General features: G+C 44.0%; 1 protein-coding gene across 1 annotated transcript in view; it reads left to right on the forward strand.

Annotated features, from left to right (window-relative positions):
• Positions 1–16868, forward strand: part of CALR3 (calreticulin 3) — a 171573-nt gene that overhangs the window by 56388 nt on the left and 98317 nt on the right. The window contains exon 3 of the mRNA XM_030219931.1: positions 15495–15698. Within this exon, the coding sequence (XP_030075791.1) occupies positions 15495–15698 (204 nt within the window). The remainder of the gene's footprint in view (positions 1–15494; positions 15699–16868) is intronic.

Raw genomic sequence — 16868 nt, forward strand, 5'->3', positions numbered from 1 at the left:
CCTGGGCGAGAGTGCACCTGAGACCTCTACAGTATTCCCTACTTCAAAGATGGTCTCCAGTTTCTCAGGATTATCAATGCAGACTTTCTTGGCTCCCTGTGGCCCGACTCAGCATGGAGTGGTGGCTCTCAGACAGCATGCTGCGGCGAGGAATGCCGCTGGCGCTCCCCGATTGGTGTCTAGTAGTGACAGATGCCAGCCTGAAGGGCTGGGGCGCACTTTGCAAGGGGAAGCATGCCCAGGGTCTATGGACACCCAAGGAGTCGGAGTTGAAAGCGGTGTTTCAGGGGCTTCTGGCCTTTCAAGTGACCCTGGAAGGATTGGCTGTCAGAGTGATGTCGGACAACACGACAGCAGTGGCCTACATAAATCGACAAGGCGGCACTCAGTGCAGAGCACTGGCCGCGCAGGCCGAACAGATTTGCCACTGGGCCGAGCTGCATCTTCAGTTTCTGTCGGCAGCTCACATTGCAGGTCAGAGCAACGTGCAAGCCGATTATCTAAGCAGGCATCAGATCGATCCAGCAGAATGGGAACTAGCAGACGAAGTATTCCTGCAGATATGTGCCAAATGGGGCAAGCCCGTGATGGATCTTATGGCGACAAGTTCAAATGCTAAAGTCCCGTGCTTTTTCAGCAGACGGAGAGATCTTCGCTCGGCAGGGTTGGATGCCTTGACTCAGCCCTGGCCTCCGGGCCTACTATATGTGTTCCCTCCGTGGCCCGTGATAGGGCGCGTGGTCCTGCGGATTCGGCTGCACCCAGGAGAAGTGGTCCTCATCGCCCCTTATTGGCCCAGGAGGTCTTGGTATGCAGACCTCCGACAGATGCTAGTGGAGGCTCCCCTTCCTTTACCTCTGGTACCGAACCTGTTGTCACAGGGCCCAGTAGCCATGGAGGACACCTGCCGCTTTGGTCTTATGGCATGGCGATTGAGAGGGCGCAATTGAGGGACAAAGGCTATTCAAACACAGTCATTTCCACTCTCCTACAGGTCCGCAAGCGTTCCACTTCCGTGGTTTATGCCAGGATTTGGCACCAGTTTGAGTCTTGGTGTGCTTCAAAAGCGATCACACCCATGCAGGCTCCTGTCTCGCCGATTCTGGACTTTTTGCAGGATGGTGTACAAATAGGCTTGGCCTATAATTTCCTGCGGGTGCAAGTGGCAGCGTTGGCCTCCCTTCGTGGTAAGGTTGAAGGCGTGTCTTTAGCTGCTCATCCAGATGTGGCACGGTTTCTTAGTGGGGTGCTTCGGCTCCGGCCTTCCGTGCGAGCACCCTGTCTAGCTTGGAACCTGGGGCTAGTTTTGAAGGCCCTGCAGGCTTCTCCTTTTGAGCCGCTTCGGCGAGCATCGGAGAAAGATTTGACACTAAAGGCCGTTTTTCTTGTGGCCATTACTTCGGCGAGACGGGTGTCAGAGCTCCAGGCGCTGTCCTGTAGAGACCCATTTCTGCAATTCTCAGAGTCCGGAGTCACGGTTCGGACCGTGCCTTCCTTCATGCCTAAGGTGGTTTCAGCGTTTCACCTAAACCAGCCTATTTTCTTGCCCTCCTTTGATAAGGAGGAGTTTCCAGAATCTTTTGGGCAGTTGCACCTGTTGGATGTGCGCAGGACTCTGCTGCAGTATCTGCGAGTTACTATCTCTTTCAGGATCTATGATCATCTGTTTGTTTTGCTATCAGGTCTTCGCAGAGGGTCTCCAGCGTCTAAAGCCACTATTGCCCGCTGGCTCAAAGAAACTATCTTTTCAGCTTATCTGCTTGCTGGCCGGTCTCCACCTGTAGCCTTTAAGGCGCATTCTACCAGAGCGATTTCTTCCTCTTGGGCTGAAACTGGAGCACTCTCTCGTCAAGAGATATGCAGTGCAGCAACATGGGCTTCTAAGCTCTCTTTTGCCCGACATTACAGGCTGGATGTGGCTGCTAGGAGGGATGCGCGTTTTGGAGCACAAGTGCTAGCGCGTGATGTGACCTGTTCCCACCCTATATAGGGATTGCTTTGTTACATCCCATACGTAATGGCTTCATCTGCTTGATGACAAGGAAGGGAAAATTAGGTTCTTACCTTGGTAATTTTCTTTCCTTTAGTCATAGCAGATGAAGCCATGAGCCCTCCCTGTATGATTGTCTGTATGCTGTGAATCTGTTTCAGGTTCTGTTCTTGTTTCCTGAAGTTCCTTCCTTGGGAGAAAGTTGGAAAACAGTCTTCAGGATTCATGTTCACTTATAGGAGGATGAGTCTATTCCCTCCAGTTTATGTTTTGGAGGATGAGTTTATTCCCTCCAGGAGGTTGCGTGTATCCCCTCCAGTTATACAATAAGGAGGACGAGTTTATTCCCTCCAGGAGGATGTGTTCATTCCCTCCTTTTGAGTTCATGCCCTTGTTAAGGGGCCATTGTTCGCTGTGAGGAAAGTTCATGTTATTCCCATTGCGGTTTGCCATACTGCTTTGGAAGCTTCAAATACTGAAGAGGCAGTGGAGCTGGCTGGCCATGAGGCACTGTGAAAAGTTGAGTGCTCTCTATCTCCCCCTGCTGGTTGATGGACACAACCCATACGTAATGGCTTCATCTGCTATGACTAAAGGAAAGAAAATTACCAAGGTAAGAACCTAATTTTCCCATTATCTTTAACAACCGAGGCTGATATCCCTTGTAGCTGGGAGATTTCTTGTTTAACAACAGTTAACTGCTCTGTGGTTTCTTGTTTATATGTAGTAAAAGAGAGTTTTAAGTTTTCAACAGTACTTACTAAAGTAGTAATGTCATTAGCAGATTTGGTAGTCGTCAACTCCACTCTCTGGAGAGCTTCCCAAATGCTCTCCAGAGTCACCGCTGCTGATCTGTTTTTCGGAGCGCCATGCTCTGCCTGGGTGTTTCCACCCAGGCCTCCTGTAAGGCTCGTCTCTCCTGTTCCTCGATCGACGACCATACCCTATTTCACTTCCGGGTTGGGTAGGTCTCGCCTGGAAGGACGTTCATCAGGGAGCAGCGGAGGATGATGATCCGGAGGGGAGAGTGATACTTCAAGCCCCAAATCGGTAAGGGTGTCTTCCCTCGAAGCGATAGCAGGGCCCCTCTCGGAATGTAGCACCAGCGGTCTTGTAGTGTAGCGCTCAATAGTTTGTTGCTGCGGGGAAGACGTGTTGGCAGCCGAGGAAGCCACTCTAACAATCCCCTTGTGTTTTGTATGGGGCATATTGAAAGAGGAAAAGTTAGTCGAACAAATATCTGAGAAGCTCACCCAGAGTCCTAGCGTATCGCCATCTTGACACGCCCCCTCCCTTCTATATTCTATTGCTTCTCTTTCACCATCTTTTTAACTGTATTTCCACCCTCACTCAATCCATTGAGAGACCCATCCTCTCATATCCTTCTCCACTACCCTCATCCCATTTCAATGCCTCTTATCCTCTCTCTATTAAGCGATATTGCTGAAGGGCTGTCTGGTAAGGTTTGCCTCTTTGCGGATGATAGCAAAATCTGCAATAGGGTAAACATCTCTGATGGTGTGGATAACATTAGGAAGGACTTAGTGAAGTTAGAGGAATGGTCTTGAATTTGGCAGCTTAGATTTAGTGCTAAAAAATTCAGGGTCATGCATTTTGGCTGCAAATTTCTGAGGGAACGGTGCAGTGTAGGTGGTGAAGAACCTTTGTGCATGAAAGAGGAGCAGGACTTGGGTGTGATTATATGTGATGATCTTAAGGTAGACAAGTAGAAGAAGTGACGGCGAAAGCTAGAAGGATGCTTGGGTGCATAGGGAGAGGAATGGCCAATAGGAAAAAGGAGGTGATGATGCCCCTGTAAAAGACTCTGGTGAGACCTCATTTAGAATACTGCATACAGTTCTGGAGACTGCACCTTCAAAAAGATATAAACAGGATGGAGTTGGTCCAGAGGGCAGCTACTAAGATGGTCAATGATCTTCAGCATTAAAGCGTATGGGTACAGATGTAAAGATCTCAATATGTATACTTTGGAAGAAAGGTGGGAGAGGGGAGGTATGATAGAGACATTTTAAAATACCTATGCAGCATAAATGTCCAGGAGGTGAGTCTCTTTCAATTCAAAGAAAGCTCTGCAATGAGGGGGCATAGTATAAAAGTGAAGACTGTGAAGTAACCTGAGGAAGTACTTCTTCACGGAAAGGGTAGTGAATTCATGAAATGGCCTCCAGGTGGAAGTGATGGAGACAAAATAGTATCTGAATTCAAGAGTGTTTGGTACAAGTACATAGGCTCTCTAAGGGAATGATAGGGAGAGTAGATGGTATGGATGGGCAGAATGGATAGGCCATATGGTCTTTATCTGCATACATTTTTCTATGTTTCTATGTAATAATATATTCTGGAAACTGGGGGGTAAGACTGCTGATATTTTCTATATTTCAAAGAGATATCTTTTAAGTGTAATAAGGGGAGCAATAGAATGAAACGTCAGAAAATTGATAAAACAAATTTTTCGGTCTTTGCAGATTTTCAATTTTTTGCTATAATAATACATTATCTTTAATTATAGCAGATCTAGATGTCATCATTGATGATACTTTGAAACCCTCTGCTCAGTGGCTATGAAAGCAAGTAAAATGTTAGGTATTATTAGGAAAAGAATGGAAAGCAAAAATCAGAATGTTATAATGCCTTTATATCACTTCATGGTGCGACTGCACCTCGAATACTGTGTGCAATTCTGGTCAAAGTATCTCAAAAAAGATATAGTGGAATTAGAAAAGGTACAGAGAAGGGTGATAAAAATGATAAAGGGGATGGGATGACTTCCCTATGAAGAAAGACTAAAGCAGCTAGTGCTCTTCAGCTTGGAGAAGAGACAGCTGAGGGGAGATATTACAGAGGTCTATAAAATAATGAGTGGAATGAAATGGGTGGACGTGAATCACTTGTTTACTCTTTCCAAAAATACTAGGACTAGGGAGCATGCAATTAAGCTATTAAGTAGTAAATTTAAAACAAATTGGAGAAAATATTTTTTCACTCGATGTGTAATTAAACTCTGGAATTTGTTGCCAGAGAATGTGGTAAAAGCAGTTACCTTAGCAGGGTTTAAAGAAGCTTTGGCTAACTTCCTAAAAGAAAAGTTCATAAGCCATTATTAAGGTGGACTTGGGGAAAATCCACTGCTTATTTCTAGGGATCTTGCCAAGTACTTGTAACCTGGATTGGCCACTGTTGGAAACATGATACTGGGTTCGATGGACCTTTAGTCTGTCCCAGTATGGCAACACTTATGTTCTTATGAAAAGTCTCAGCATTATTTGAGACTTCAGACATTTTCAATATTTAAACTTTATGCTCAATATCAGCAAGCTTTCCAGAGGAAGACTGAGTTTGAATCATTAGGGTTGAAATCTGGGGAAAAGAGGATTCCAAACCTACTAGAGCATCCCATATAGAATCTAAAGTAATAACTAAAGGTCTGGCAAGCAGCAACGACTTATTCAGCTGAACCGAAAAGATCCTCAAACCTCGTTGCTGGAATCGTCTGAGGCCTCTGTATAATGGGGCTGAGAGTGATATCCACTTTAAGTAGAGAGAGCGGTTCACCTCCTGTCGCACTCTACCACAGCAAAGTCACCAATCCCGATGAAAAGCTTGGAACCTCAAATTGGTCCATGGCTCCCAACTTGAATGAAACAGGTGCCACAGGGTAAGCACAATGTTTTCCTCTTCGCTTGGGCATAGGTATAAGGATAAAGTAGAAAATTTTCAAAAGTCAAAGTTAAGATGTGGAAGGAGCAGCTTAATGGTACTTCCTTCACGTCGCTATCTTGCCTCCATCCTTAGACTTTTTATAAAGTGAATTAAAGTAATCAGTTCTGCTGAGCACAAGGGCATGAGTCAGGAGTTCTAAGTCAGAAATGCATGTTTCCCTAAATTTAATCATGCTTCCAAGCCTACCTACTTTTTGCTCAGGTAAATATGCATTGTTGATCCTTGTTCATACTGTTCATACTTGTTCATACTGTTACTAGGGGGAAAGGGTGACTTATTTGCAGACACCAGTTTACCTGGATAAATATTTACAAGAACTACCAACAAATTGTGATGAGGAAAAGGCCTCGAGAAACCCCATGACGCTATAAGAAATAAAGGTCACTCGGGGTTGGGCTTTCTCATCATGGGCCAGAAAAACCTCATCAAAACAATTTCAACAAGCTGTTTGAAAACTTTAAACACACTTAGCTTAGTTGGAAGTAAATCTCTGTGCTCTCTCATCTGTCTCTTAGTCCATGATCAACGATAGCCAGCGTTTCGAATTCTGCTTCAGGATCACTAGACAATCTGTAAATACAGAGAGAACCCATAGGTGAAAACATTCCCTCTCGTTCGCTAAACAATCACGCCATATACTCACTCGCATATCTTAATGTTAGCGAGTGACACAGAGACAACCCCACAGAAACGTGGCACTGCTTTTAGAACAGTGATGACGTCAAACGCTGAAATCGCTGATTGGTTAGATCTTCGTTGTCAGCTCCGCTATCAAAGCATGTAAAAAACTGGGAAAGGGACGAGGAAGTGACGTCACGTCAGCGAATGGCTGAATAAAATCGGAGCTCCCGCGATTCAGCCGGTAAAAAGCAATAATTAGCAGCAAATAGCAGCAAAATTCGATACCCGGAACGGGAATCGGAGGACATAGCGAGCGCCCTACTTAGATATGGCAGCGAATCGGACTAAAGAACCAAATCTGTCAGCATTCTTGTACCAGCAGCGCCAGAGAGCTACAGAGACGCAGGGGGAAGAAAATGGCGCCCATGCAACAGTAGCGAACCAAAAGCATACGAACCCACTCCAGCGGGAGCTAATAGATGGTGAAAGCGCGGCCACTCCAGAAATTTGGGCCAAACTCTGCAGCTGGATAGAAGAAATTAAAACTGGCATAACAGATATGCGCCAGGACTTTGCACAGCTGGGAACGGATCTCAGGGCGGAAATAGCTGAACTGGGAGCATGTGTAGCAGAAACGGAGGCAGGAATGGAGGAGTGTGCGGAGTCTGTTTCTGTACTGGAGCAGCAAATGAAAGATCAAAAAGCGGAGACAAGATATCTTCTGGATAAAGTCGAAGATCTTGAGAACAGGAGTCGTCGCGCAAATATCCGAATCAGAGGCGTACCAGAACTCCCTGAATATAACGACTGTGGGCTGGTCACGCAGGGGATAGCGGCCCAACTGTTGTCTACCTCAGCGGTACCATGTGCTCCAGTATCATTACGTCTGGAGAGAGCACACAGGGCGCTGGGGATGAGGAAAACAAACCAGCCAAGGGATATAGTTGCCTGCTTCTCAGAATTCCAGCAAAAAGAAGTGGTAATGAAGAAAGCCAGAGAGGCCGCCCCGATAACATGGGAGACCTACCCCATTGAAATATATCAGGATATATCTCCAGCAACTTTGAAGAGAAGAAGTGAGCTGCGGCCACTAACAGCAAAGCTGAGAGAGGAAGGGGTGCCCTATAAATGGCAGTATCCCTTTGCCCTCATATTTATGCAAGAAGGAAAACAGCGTCGAGTGACCTCGATATCAGAAGCTCAGGAATATTTGAATCAGCAGGGGGAAGATGGGATGCCCCACGAGAAGGAACACTTCTCGTGGAGGAGTGGCTTAGTGGTTAGGGTGGTGGACTTTGGTCCTGGGGAACTGAGGAACTGAGTTCGATTCCCGGCACAGGCAGCTCCTTGTGACTCTGGGCAAGTCACTTAACCCTCCATTGCCCCATGTAAGCTGCATTGAGCCTGCCATGAGTGGGAAAGTGCGGGGTACAAATGTAACAAAAAAAAAAAAACTAGACCACCACTCAGCAAGCCGAAATGGCAGAGAGTATCACAGGGGAGAGGCCGCCTGAGACGACAGCAATCGGGAAAGCAACTGGTGGAGCGAAATGGAAAATGAGGAGAACGAACAAGCGCCTAATTGGATTTACAAATACAAGGAGAATAGCGCACTGAATACAGTAGGACACTAGCCAACATAAGAGTTGACTCAGCAGCAAAGGCTGAGGGAGAGATGGAGACGACACTTCCTCTGCAAGAGACATGCCTCATGGTGGTAATGGGGCCTGTCGACATAGGATCAGGGATGAGGGGGGAGGGGGGTTGGGGGTGCAGGGGAAAGGGAGACAAGTTTGGTGGGGGCTGACCAGGAGGAAGCAGAATAATTGGATGTTGTTTAAATGTGTCACTTTAAATGTTAGTTTTAAATACCCCTATAAAGCGTAAGAAACTGTTTAAAGATATGATAAGGTTTAAAGCAGATGTAATTATGATCCAAGAGACTCATTTGAGAAAAGTACATGAAAATTAGTGAACCACAGGAGATACCCTTTACAGTTTCATGCTGCGAGCATCACCTCGCAGAAAAAAAGAGGGTATTAATGGCTTTCTCTGATACTAATCCGTGGAAAATAATGAAAAGTGTAGCGGATAAGAATGGCCGCTACCTACTGGTGGTGGCATCTTTATATAATAAGCTATACACATTTCTCGCTATATATGCCCCAAATGAGGGACAGGGGAACTTCATGGCAGAACTGGAAGGAGTTTTACAGAAACATGTACAAGGGATAGTGGTTATTGGGGGGGATTTCAACCTCACAGTGAATCCTGCTTTAGATAACTCAACGGGAGGAGTGGGATACACAAAGAAGGATAAGCTGGCCTAGAAAAATTCATGGCTAGGTGGGGGTTGGTGGACCTGTGGCGAGCAACACATGCACGAGAAAAAGACTACACCTACTTTTCAGCTTCACACAACTCATATTCTAGGATAGATATGATACTGGGGGATGGGATAGTAGCAGGGGCAATGCGTAAGATTAATATTGAATCGCGCACGTGGTCAGATCATGCCCCAGTGGTAATGGAAATAGGGATAGATAGCCACCATACTGGGACGAAATATTGGCGCATGGACGAAACTATCCTCCGAGAACCACAAAATGTGCAAGAAGTCGAAAAGTATATTAGGGAATATATAGAGTTCAATGATATAGGGGAAATACACCCAGTAAGCTTATGGGAAGGGCTAAAAGTGGTACTACATGGTCAGTTAATAGCGCTGAGGGTACACCTGGGAAAGACAAAGGGGGAACAGGAGGAATCAATAAGGGAGAGCATAAAACAGCTGGAAAAGTCTCATAAAGCGAATCCCTCTGACTCTGGGGTGGGGGAACAACTTCATAGATGCAACCTGAGACTCAACGACTTACAATTGGCTGAAATAGCAAGTCAGTTAGAGCAAACGAAACAAGAACATTACGAGTTTGGAGATAAAGCGAGTAGACTTTTAGCTAATAAACTCAAGCAGCAGAGGAGTCACACCTATATAGGAAGCCTCAAAAACCAGGCAGGCCAAAATGTTAGTCAGAATGAACAAATTCAGGAGCTATTCTATAATTACTATTCCAAGCTCTATGACTCAGAACAGAAGGCCACGGGGCCTGAGATAGAGGAATATATCAAGGGAATAGATATGCCACACTTGAAACACACAGAGCAGGAGATGCTATCAGAACCTATCACATTAGAAGAGGTCAAGCGGGCTATTAAGGAACTCCCCCTTGGAAAAGCGCCAGGCCCAGATGGGTTCCCGGCTCGATTTTATAAGCAATATAGAGCATACTTGGCACCACTACTATGGAGATTTTTTAAAGCATTAGAGCAAGAGCAGAAACTTCCACAATCGTGGAGACTAGCAGCGATAACCCTGATTTTGAAACCTGCAAAAGATCCGCAGGAGTGCGGCTCTTATAGGCCGATATCGCTACTCAATGTTGATTATAAAATATTCACTAAAATATTAGCAACACGGCTGCAAAGAGTGTTGCCCAAGCTCATCCATAGCGATCAAACAGGATTTATTGCAGGGCGACAGGCCTTTGATAATATAAGATGTTTGCTCCATGTAATTCAACAGGTGAGGGAGGAGGAACAGCCGGCCCTACTTCTCTCGATAGACGCAGAGAAAGCGTTTGATCGCGTGGAATGGGACTTCTTATTTGCAGTGTTGCGAGAGGTGGGAATAGGGGGAAATTACCTGAGATGGATTAGACTACTCTATCAAGCTCCATTAGCCACACTAAAAATTAATGGGTCATACACTAAGCCTATAGAACTGCATAGAGGAACCAGACAGGGATGTGCGGTCTCGCCCTTGCTGTTTGCCCTTTTTATGGAGCCCTTGGCATGCGCAGTGAGGGGAGATTCCAACATTCGGGGAGTGACGAAAGGGCTGAGAGAACATAAACTAATGTTGTTCGCTGATGATGTGCTTCTCACCCTGACGAGACCCGCAATCTCAATAAGGAGGGTAACAGAGGTAATGGAGCACTTTGGAACACTATCAGGTTTTAAGATCAATACTACTAAATCTGAAATATTGAATCTAACGGTCTCGCCACAGGAAGCAGCTAGGATGAAGGCAGACCTCCCTTTTGTATGGGCAACGAAATCCATTAGATACTTAGGGGTGCAGGTGACGCCGAGGTTGGAAGAACTGTACCAGGCAAATTTCCCAAAGAAGGTGGCGGAATTGCTAGCAGAGCTAGATAGATGGGAAGGACTAAATGTCTCTTGGATGGGAAGAATCCAAGCAATAAAAATGATGCTGCTCCCCAAAATGCTATATTTATTTATGGCACTGCCCATCCCAATCCCACGTAGTTTCTTTGAGCGACTTCACCGTAAATTGTTCCTATATATTTGGAGGAAACGCCCCCCGAGGGTGCGAAGGGCAACCATGTTCCAGCCGCATAGCCGGGGGGGGGATGGGAGTCCCAAATTTTCTACTATATTATAAGGCAGCACAATTAAGGATTTTAGCGGATTGGAACCCGTATGCGAGCAAGAAATGGTTACATTGGGAGAGGGCGTGGATGGGGACACAAGCATTAGGAGATACACTGTGGCTTCCTGGTAGAGAGCTATTGGAAGTGACACGAAGACTGCCAATGGGGATTAGACATATACTGACCACGTGGTACCAAATCAGGAAACAGTGGTTCCCGGAGAGAAAATATTACCTCCAGACATCTATATCAAAGGCGCCGGGGTTTAAACTGGGAGGTACGGAGAAAATATATTGGCAATGGTCGAGGGCAGGGTAACATACCCTGGGCCAACTGTGGGAGAAGGGAGAAATGGTTAGCTTTGATAGGCTACAGGAGGAATATGGGCTTCCCCCTAGAGATCAAGTTTTTTACTGTAGCGTCAGGCATTATATACGGACATGCGCTAGGGAGGAGCTTGAACTAGAAGAAACCAAGCTAGAAGGCGCATTAAGAAAAGGAGGGGGAAGAGGCAGTGTAACACGGATTTACCAGGCCCTAATTCAGAGGGGGAACCCACAGAGAATCTATACCAGCAGATGGGAGGACACTTTGCAATCAACATACACACAACAACACTGGGAGAAATGTTATAGACTACTATTTAAACCATCTTTAGCGCAATCCACGAGGGAGAATGGGTTTAAGATATACTATTGGTGGTATTATACACCGGATAGATTGCAACGCATCTATGGGGGAGTCTCTGATATCTGTTGGAGGGACTGTGGGGCAAAGGGCACATTCATACACATATTCTGGGAATGCCCTAAGGTGCAGAAATTTTGGAAAGAAGTGATGGCCCAGGTCAATACGGTACTGCAATGGGTATATCCATGTAAGATAGAGCACTGCCTACAGCATTTTCCTCCCACAGGGATTAAAATGATTCATCATAAATTGGCGACGCAATATATGGTAGCAGCAAAGATAGCAATAGCAAGAGCCTGGAAACAGCCGAATCTGCCAGACATGAGCATGGTATTCCACAAAGTGGGATACTTGTACCAGATGTCAAAACTAACTGCATTGAGAAGGGGTAAAATGGACATCTTTTTGAAATTGTGGCAGCCATATGAACAATATATAAATGAAGGTCAGCCTAGCCAAGGAGGGGGAGGGAAGGGAGGGGGGGGCAGCGGTAGTGGTAAAATGTACTAGAATAGATAATCCAGTTAGTTGAGCATTCAGCAGCAATCAAGAATCTGTAACGTTATATGAAGCAAATGAACAAAGTTGGCAATTCTTGTATGTAATTTGAGATTTTTCTTACTTAATAAAAATACTTTATAAAAAAAAAAAAAAAAACCCGGGAAAGGTATGACTTAAACAAATGATACAGATATTGTAAAAAATTCCAAAAAATTTTTTGGAATTCAGACCATGTTAGAATCTGAAAATGCTGACATCAAAAAATGCTGAAATCAAAAACGTACTAGAGTCCAACCACTCAAAGGGATCAGAAAAAAATGCACCCATTCGACTCTGGAGTTTAGACCATTTGGAACTAGAGAATTCAACCTATATATCCACCTCTGTTCCGTCTGCAACAGGATACGGTGTTTGTTTTTCCCTTCAACTCGAACCTGTTGCAGTACCTGATAGCGTAGAGAGTCAAAACAATGCTTGAACTCCTCACAATGTAAAGCCAAAGTAGAATTCTGCTTCTTTGTATTTATAGTACTCTTATGTTCGATCAGCCTTGTAACTAGCATTCTAGAAGTCTGTCCAACATATATCTTCTGACATGGACAGAGAATGCAATAGATTACCATACAAGATTTACAGGTAGTATTGATCTTCAGAGAGAATTCTTCCTGTGTATTGGGGTGTTTAAATATTGATGTTTCTATCATCAAATCGCACATACAACAAGACATACATCTTTTATGTCCATCATACATACCAGCACTTGAGGATTGTTGTAAAGGATTCCTTGCTGGACACAGAAGTTCTTTAAGACTCCTCCCTCGAGTGAAGGCAAACCATACCGCAGAATTGGCAAAAGGCGGTAAGGTTTGAACCACATTCCAGTGTTCTCTAAGAATCTTCACTACATCCTTAGCTTGTGGCGTGTGGCGGATGACACAGGTATGTATATTAGGATCTTCACTTGTCTGTGGTTTGGGGAGTAGTAACAATTCCCTGTTATTATGTTTAGCCCTCTTATATGCCTTTTTAACAACTGGCGGAGGATAACCTCGTTCTAACAACCGCTGTTGCATCTCTTTTCCTTGAGCCCGGAACTCCTTGATGTCGGAACAAATCCTTCTGTATCTGACAAACCGAGAGAACGGAAGACTGTCCCTTAATTTCTTAGGATGACAGCTGTCATATTGCAAAAGCATGTTCCGGTCCGTTGTTTGCGATGAACTCTCATTTTAAAGCTCTCTGATTCCTTCTGCACCTCTATATCCAAAAATGTGATAGTGGTATTATCATAGTGGTCTGTAAACTGAATCTTGGGATGACACTGGTTGAGATATTCGTTAAATTGCAGCAACTCATTTATGCTCCCCTGCCAGATCATAAAAATATCGTCAATATAACAAACCCACATATCAATTTTGGTCCAGAAGGAACAGGAATACACAAATTGGTCTTCAAAGTGGGACATGAAAAGATTTGCCACCGAGGGGGCCAGCGTAGCTCCCATGGCGACTCCGGAAATCTGTTGAAAATATCTTTGATCATATTGAAAGAAATTATTTTCCATCGCCACAGCAGCTATGTTCACAATAAATGTGATTAAGGCATTAGATATTCCAACCTGCCGTAGAGATCGTTCGATGACAGTCAAAGCTTCTGTTTGAGGGATTGATGTATAAAGGGCCGTTACATCCAGAGTTACCAATAGGCAACTTGAAAGATTCCCTTTAAACTGTTCCAATTTATTTAAAAAATGGGTTGAATCTTTTGTATGGGATCGGCCCGTAGACACTAAAGGACATAGGAAGGTATCCTGAAGCAGAATTCAAAACGCTGGCTATCGTTGATCACGGACTAAGAAACAGATGAGAGAGCACAGAGATTTACTTCCAAGTAAGCTAAGTGTGGTTAAAGTTTTCAAACAGCTTGTTGAAATTGGTTTGATGAGGTTTTTCTGGCCCATGATGAGAAAGCCCAACCCCGAGTGACCTTTATTTTTCATAGCGTCACAGGGTTTCTCGAGGCCTTTTCCTCATCACAATTTGTTGGTAGTTCTGTCGCTATTACAACAGTCATATTTAATAAGAGTACCTTTATAAGTATTTACCTTAATCTGAATGTTTTAAGGTTCTCACCCCATTTAACTTTAAATATTTACAAGAAACAGCAGGGAGTTCAAATTCATTTATGTGTATTGAACAACTAGAAACCAAATTTGGCCTGATTTTTAATAATGATATTATATAAGGTGGTCATTTCCTATACATTATCTTAAAGGCCCAACAAAGAATTTTGAATTCAACATGAGCAACCACTGGCAGCCAAAGAAGGCTTCTTGAAAGTGAAGTGCCATGCCTAAAATTAGATTTATGTAGAATTATCTTCACCACAGTGTTTTGTAACAACTGTGACCTAGTTAATAAAGTTTTGGAAATACCCAAATAAAACGAATTACAGTAGTCCAATGTGGAAAAATAAAAGCATGTACAAGTTTTTGCAAATTATCCAAAGAAAAAAAAAAGCTCATATCTGACGTTAAAAAAATACACAGCTTATAAAATATAGTAGACACTAACTGGAGAACTTGAGGACCCCCGGCCAATTCGGAATCCGTACAGATACCCAATTATTAAATGTCCTAAAACATCATGCACATATGTTTTTTGGGGCATGACAGAGTGATCAACACACAAAATATAAAAATTATAGAGATAGAAATTATGCAAATAGAATATTATGTGTTTTGGGGGCCAGCATGCCTGTGGAATTCAGTTGAAAATGCTTGGGAAAGCCCTCTGTCAAGAAGCAATTCATGAGGATAAAATTACCAAGTAGATCTTAAGGTTCAGGTTTTTTTTCTTTTTCAAAAACAAAAATTACAGATCTGCAGTCAAAAAAAGATTAGACCCTTGCCGCACTTAATAGCAGTGGAAAAAGCCTCAAAGTCCCTTTAAATCTTGAATTGATTCAAAAAGATATAACGGGTCAGGAAGTGTTTAACGAAGCTGTCCTCTCAACTCGATAGTGCGGTAGAAGCCCTGAAGCAGCCTTGCGAAACGCTGGCCACCGTCGGCCCTGCACCAGTTGAGAGCAACGAGTACAGCGCAGTTAAGCTGCAAGCATCCACCCTAAAGATAAGTGTGGAATTAGGTGTTTACCATAACATAATCACGGTTAATCATAAATGAATAGTTGCACAAGCAGTGGTTTTTTATGCCAGTGATGATGAAAGAGGTCATTTGACCCGTTATATCTTTTTGAATCAATTCAAGATTTAAAGGGACTTTGAGGCTTTTTCCACTGCTATTAAGTGCGGCAAGGGTCTAATCTTTTTTTGACTGCAGATCTGTAATTTTTGTTTTTGTATTATTAGTCGATCTGCGTTCGAGCATATATATATTATAGTTTTTTTCTTTTTCTACAAATTGTTGTATCTGAAGTGTGCTTATTTTAATCATTTTATAAAAATGAATATAAAACCAATAAGGATGTCCTTTCAGGTATCCAGACCAGAGGAGATGCTAATTTTTTTGCAATATCATCACGATTTAAACCATTCAGTAATGAGGGGAAGACATTGGTCATTCAATATACAGTAAAACATGAAAGGAAAATTGACTGTGGTGGAGGATATGTCAAGCTCTATCCTTCCACACTGGATCAAGAGTATATGTCTGGAGAATCGCAGTACTACATTATGTTTGGTGAGTAAGTAATGCAATTTAAAAATATCCAGTACCTTTTGTTAAGTCCATATGTAAACCTTGGCGTTTTAAAGCGGAGCTTAGTCACCATAGAAAACCCTGCATGGGATTATTTTGTGTTTAGAGCTTAACACACAAGGAATGAGCAGTGCCTCTTGTCTTCCACGATTCTGTGGCTGAGAGAAGGAACGTAAGATCCATCTCTTCCCATGGAATTGCCCATTGTCCACAGCATTGCTATAGGAAGCTAAGGGCCAGAGTATCTGAAGTGGCAGCAGCTGAAGCAGCAACACTGAGAGAACTCCTCTCTCACCCTCCATTCTAACCTGTGCACAACATGGTTTGGTAGGAAGAGAAAGACATCAGCAGTGCAACAACTCAGGACATGTCCTCCTCCTTTGTTGCTGAGCATAGAGTCTTAGAAGCATAAGAACCCTCTTCCTGTCAGCATTCAGCATCTGTCCCTCCTTTTTTTTTTTGAGGAGAATAGTAGAAGTGCAGCACACCAGTTGTGTTCTCTGTTGCCCGGCCAGAGTGTCATGCTCTGAATTGTGCATTATTAGGATGTCCCATGCAGTCCAAATCAGAACAGTCAGGGCCTGGGGAGCAGAGGAAAAGAAGGTGGCACTGTTACTGTCCTCTTCCTTCTAAAAGCTGGGATAGGATAAGAAGTATGAGGTTTGGAGGAAACACAAGAGACTAGGGAAGAGTGAGTGAGGGAATTGCAAGGTAGGGAAGGGACAATGGAGGGATGTGGAGTGGGGAAGTTAGTGAAGAGATGGAGTGGCTGTGGAATGTGAGTGACTAGAGAGGCATTCAGGGTGTAAGTAAGAGGATCAGAGGTGCATAGGCGAATGGAGAGTGTGAATGACCCAATTAGAGATTACCCCCAGATTCTATATAGCACGCCTAGAGATCTGCACCGAAATACAAGTAGATTCTATAACAATGCGCATAACTTAACAAGCAAATGAGCGCTGATAATAACAGCACTTAACAAGCAATAATGAGCACTGATTGGCACTAATTAGAATTACTCTGAGGACAAACAGGCTACTATATTCTCACGAGTGGGTGACACCGATTCGGCATTTGCCCAAGCTAAAAAAGTGAGCTTTGTGGAGCACAAGTCACGCTGCACCTCACATGCGCAAGTGCCTTCCCGCCTGT

This window comes from Microcaecilia unicolor, chromosome 11 (genome assembly GCF_901765095.1).
Source record: "Microcaecilia unicolor chromosome 11, aMicUni1.1, whole genome shotgun sequence".
NCBI classification, from domain to species: domain Eukaryota; kingdom Metazoa; phylum Chordata; class Amphibia; order Gymnophiona; family Siphonopidae; genus Microcaecilia; species Microcaecilia unicolor.